Here is a 5,000-nt window from a genome sequence, read left to right on the forward strand (position 1 = left end):
ATCATCATCATCATCATCATCATCATCATCATCATCATCGTCATCATCATCATTATCAATGCATCATCATCATTGCATCGATCATCATCATCACCAATGCACCATTATCATCATTGCATCGATCATCATCATCACCAATACACCAGCATCACCAATGCACCACCGCCGCCGCCGCCGCCGCCGCCACCACCACCACCACCACCACCACCACCACCACCACCACCACCACCACCACCACCACTATCACCACCACCACCACCACCACCACCACCACCACCACCACCACCACCACCACCACAAAATATTGGCAGTTAATATTTGGAGGGCGGTAAGAGCACTAAATAGAGAGCGCGTTTCCTTCAACAAAGACAAGAGTCTAACCTTTGGAATTTCTCCCTTTCCTCTTCCTTCCAGTCTGCATCGGGACAAATGGACGGATGTCTGTTCCTTCTAACCGGGAGCATCACTACCGGAACCTCCGAGATCGATACACGAACTGCACCTACGTCGATGGAAATCTCGAACTCACATGGCTTCAGGACGAGAATCTCGATCTGTCCTTCCTGCAGTACATTCGCGAGGTGAGTACTTCTTCTTCTCCCCCCCCTGTCTTGGGACCTCCTGTCTTGTGGCAGGGTGGTGGTGATGCTAACACAGCCTCCAAGGGGTGACAGAACCCAGCGAGTCTGGCCCGTCGCCACACTGTGCATATGCATTTTTCTTATAATCTAGATGTGTATTTACTGTATTGTATTGGAGGTTACTTCGCCCGCGCTCGTCGTTTTCTCAGTTATCTGGTCCGTTGTGAAAAAAAAAGGTTTAGTGGCCCCTGATCTAGAGGTTCCTGCAAGCTGCTGGCAATAAAATCGTTAGGACCTCATGTGTTGTATTTTGGTGACGTGTAATTCTTAGAACCCAGAGATCCCTACAATCTGAGAATAAAATCGTTTAGTGCTAGTCAGATCAAAATCATTAATCTGGTTCCTGGAAACCTGATAAGTTAATTGAGGCGGATTTAACCCTTGCAAAGTCACAGGGAGGTCTCTACAGCAAACTGGAATGAAATCACCTGAAATAGTCTCAACAGACACTGAATTTTGTACTTGGAAAATTATTACCCTGAATTTATACGTGATTAAAAGAATATTAATATTACATTGATTTAAACCAAAATCTCACGTAGATAAAGCAATGGGCCACTGAAGTAGCCTTCAACAGATGGGCTAGCAGACCCTGTTGACATAAAAGTTAGTAAAAATATATTTGATTTGATTTTGACACGTAGATATGTGTTAATGATATTTTTATTTGAATTTGACACATAGGCTAGCAAACCCTTTTGATATAAGTGTTAATAAGGATTAATTTTTAATTTGAATTTGACAGGTAGGCCAGAAAACCCTTTGATATAAGTGCCAATAACGATTTATTTTGAAGTTAAATTTGACACATGGGTTGACCGCTTTCGCCACAGGTCACGGGGTACCTGCTCATCTCTCACGTGGACGTCAAACAGATCGTCATGCCGTCGCTCCAGATCATTCGGGGCCGGACGCTCTTCAAGCTCAACGTCTTTGACGAGAACTTTGCCCTTCTCGTCACCCTCTCCAAGATGCACACCCTCGAAATGCCCGCGCTTCGAGGTAAGTCCACCCCTTTTATCGATTAGTTTACATCTTATTATCTTTTTTTTTTGTGTGTGGTGATGACGGCTTGTCCTCTTTGCCTTTTGCCACCTCTCTCATTCTTCTCATTTTCCTCCTCCTCTTATTATTATTCTGTCATTTCCATCTCCTCTTTTCCTTCATTTTCTCTTCTTCCTCGACCTCTCTTTTTTTTTTTCTTCTTCTTCTTCTTCTTCTTCTTCTTCTTCTTCTTCTTCTTCTTCTTCTTCTTCTTCTTCTTCTTCTTCTTCTTCTTCTTCTTCTTCTTCTTCTTCTTCTTCTTCTTCTTCTTCTTCTTCTTCTTCTTCTTCTTCTTCTTCTTCTTCTTCTTCTTCTTCTTCTTCTTCTTCTTCTTCTTCTTCTTCTTCTTCTTCTTCTTCTTCTTCTTCTTCTTCTTCTTCTTCTTTCTTCTTCTTCTTCTTCTTCTTCTTCTTCTTCTTCTTCTTCTTTCTTCTTCTTCTTCTTCTTCTTCTTCTTCTTCTTCTTCTTCTTCTTCTTCTTCTTCTTCTTCTTCTTCTTCTTCTTCTTCTTCTTCTTCTTCTTCTTCTTCTTCTTCTTCTTCTTCTTCTTCTTCTTCACCATCAACCTTCACCATCAACCTTCACCATATACTTTCCTCCTCTCCCTTCCTCCTCCTCCTCCTCCTCCTTCATCTCCTCCTCCTCCTCCTCTTCCCATTGTGCAACACTGCCTTCATCCTTGAAGCGTACATATGTCCTCTTAATCCAGTCATTGTACTACAGTACACAGTAGTACAATATATCTCGATGTACTATTGTTCTGTACAGTGCACTTCTCGTGCAAGGGAATGAACGAAACTTGGTACCTGAAAACCCATGGACGGACACGAAACATGGTACCTTGGAGTTGCAAGGAGTCCCCCCCCCGCGCCTCTGCGGGTGCTTCTACCTGGGGGGGGGAGTTATCTCCCCGCGGAGTTTGGTGCGAGATGTCCGCCATCTTGGCGCCCGAGTGCAGCGGTCACCTGAACATCTGGATAGCGGGCAACCCCCCCCCCACACACACACACCACTACCTACCCTTTCTGGACCTAACCCCCCCTCCTCCTCCCCCCCATGGACCTTGTCACTACCCCCCTCCTTCTACTCCTCTCCTACTGTTTCCTCCCCTCATCTCCCTACTACCCTTTTAGCCTCCTCGTTCTCTTCTCCGTCGCCTCTATTCAGGTCTTCCTCTCTCTCTCTCTCTCAATGTGTGTGTGTTTGTCTTTATTTATTTATTTACCTGTTTATTAATTTATTTTTGCATCTTCCGAGGGTCGTCTTCTTGACAGACACAACTCCCCTCCATGTCTCTTTTGGCTGACTATACGATTCATTCTAACGGAGTGAAGATATACGAGGTAAAAGGGAAAAGAGCCGAAGGCGTAATGTCCGTAGCAATACGCTAATTATACGAATAAATTCATAAATAAAGGCAACTGTGATAAGGAGACCTGAAATTTCCGAAAACGAACTCTTCAGCGACTGAAAAAGAAGCTTTTTCCCGCCAAATTAAAATATATAAGGCGGCGTACGCATGCGCGGCAGATTTTGGCCTTTCGACTCTGCCAGGAGGAGCGGGGTGGGTTGCCACCTTCGTCGTCGTCTCTGGGGTCTCGTGTCCTCTCGTCCTCGCGCGCACGATCCTCACTCAAAAGGCGCCAAAGGGAAAACCCCCTCCCTCCCTCCCGACAGCCAGCCAGAACACCACCATGTGAGGAGGGAAGGGGGAAAGGAGGAGGAGGAGGAGGATAAGGAGGTAGAGAGGTGGAGGTGGAGGGGAAATGGAATTGGTGGTGAAGAGGTGGCAAAATAGAAGAGAAGAATTGGAATTAGAAAAGGAAGTGGATGTGCGAAAGAGGACGTGGAGGAAGCGATGAGAGTGAAGGTGGAAGGGCAAGCGAAGATGGAAGAGTTGGAAATAGAAGATATGGAGGAGGAGGTGGGTGCGAAGGAGAACGAGGAGGGAAATCATCTTCACACGTTTATATATTTTCATCTGACTGACGACAAACGTTAATCTTTACCTGAAAGGCGGATTCGAGTCGTCTATCATTAGCCAGAGCAAAATATACAAGTTTCGTCTCCAGGGTGAGAGGGAATAAAGACCATATTCCAAAACTCGGGAAACTTAAAAAAAAAAAGTGGTCGTTAGGCCTGATTGTCACTTTGCTAAATGCAACATCATTCATTTCGCTGATTGTCATTTGTGCTCTCGACCTCTTGATAGGTAATATGTCATCATCGCTTATACCGCAGAAGTTATAAGAAAAGAAAAGAAAAGAACGTCAACTGCATCGCCGCCGCATCTGACAAAGAGACAAACACGACAACCAGCCAATTTTGCTTAAATTGGGAAAGGAAACTGTAACAGTAAGTTTATCCTTCAGATATCGATGTTTATCCAACCTATTTTCCACGATTATGAGTCGTACTAGACGCATCCCGATTGTTATCTATTGCACCAGACTCAGCACTGTTGTTGTTATTGACTGTATTAAACGAGGCACGATTATGATTCGTTGCATTAGACGTGACGGCATTACGAAAGGTTGCATTGCACGCGCCACCATCATGAATCGTTGTATTAGACGCAGTGCGATCATGAGTCGTTGTATGGGACGCAGTGCGATTACGAGTCGTTGTATTAGCTGGCGCCACTGCCTAGAGTTGATAGACGCGGCAAGAATTGGATTCGTTGTATTAGACGCAGCATGAATATGATTCGTGATGCTGGACATGTTTTGCAGCGTCGTTCAGTATTCCTTGCTTGACTCAGAAACAGTGCTTCAAGTTCCCATATTAATTCCCAGCCCGTTCCGCATTCTCATGAGGATTCCAGGCCTCATGCACAAACGCAGGAGACTGCCAGTCTTGGATAAAAGTGCTGTGAAGCTCTGGAACTATCTCGTTAGTCGTTGTTTGTAAGAGAGAAGAAAAACTGTGACACTCGCCCAACACCTCCTTTCCTTCCATCTGAATAGAATCGGCCGTCTCACTTGCTAAGAAGGTTCATCGCGATAGCAATGAGTCTCTCCATCATTCGGGGACATCTTTCAAGGTGAATGGAGTTACCTGGCTCATAGGTCAGCTCTATCATCTTTTATTTGACCATTAAGGTCTTTGTAAAAAAAAATGTAAACATTTAGCCTTTGTTCTTTTGAAAGTATTGTATCATTGTTATTATGTCTGGCAGTCTGCATGACGTCTACTCTTTCAAAACGATGGCACTCTTGATATAGATTTTGTTCTGGGTATGGACAAACGATCTCTGGGTTGAAGAGGGAAGGGTCTCGATCAGAACGGGTCTTCAAACCAGAGTCCGCCTGTGACG

General features: G+C 44.8%; 1 protein-coding gene across 2 annotated transcripts in view; it reads left to right on the top strand.

The window, feature by feature from the left end:
• Positions 1 to 5,000, top strand: part of Egfr (epidermal growth factor receptor) — a 389,728-nt gene that overhangs the window by 356,438 nt on the left and 28,290 nt on the right. For both annotated transcript variants that reach the window (XM_076210022.1, XM_076210025.1), the window contains 2 exons: positions 415 to 581; positions 1,475 to 1,643. In XM_076210022.1, coding sequence (XP_076066137.1) covers positions 415 to 581; positions 1,475 to 1,643 — 336 coding nt within the window. The remainder of the gene's footprint in view (positions 1 to 414; positions 582 to 1,474; positions 1,644 to 5,000) is intronic.

The sequence above is a fragment of the Oratosquilla oratoria genome, chromosome 2, assembly GCF_046742065.1.
Source record: "Oratosquilla oratoria isolate Oo_2021 chromosome 2, ASM4674206v1, whole genome shotgun sequence".
NCBI lineage: Eukaryota > Metazoa > Arthropoda > Malacostraca > Stomatopoda > Squillidae > Oratosquilla > Oratosquilla oratoria.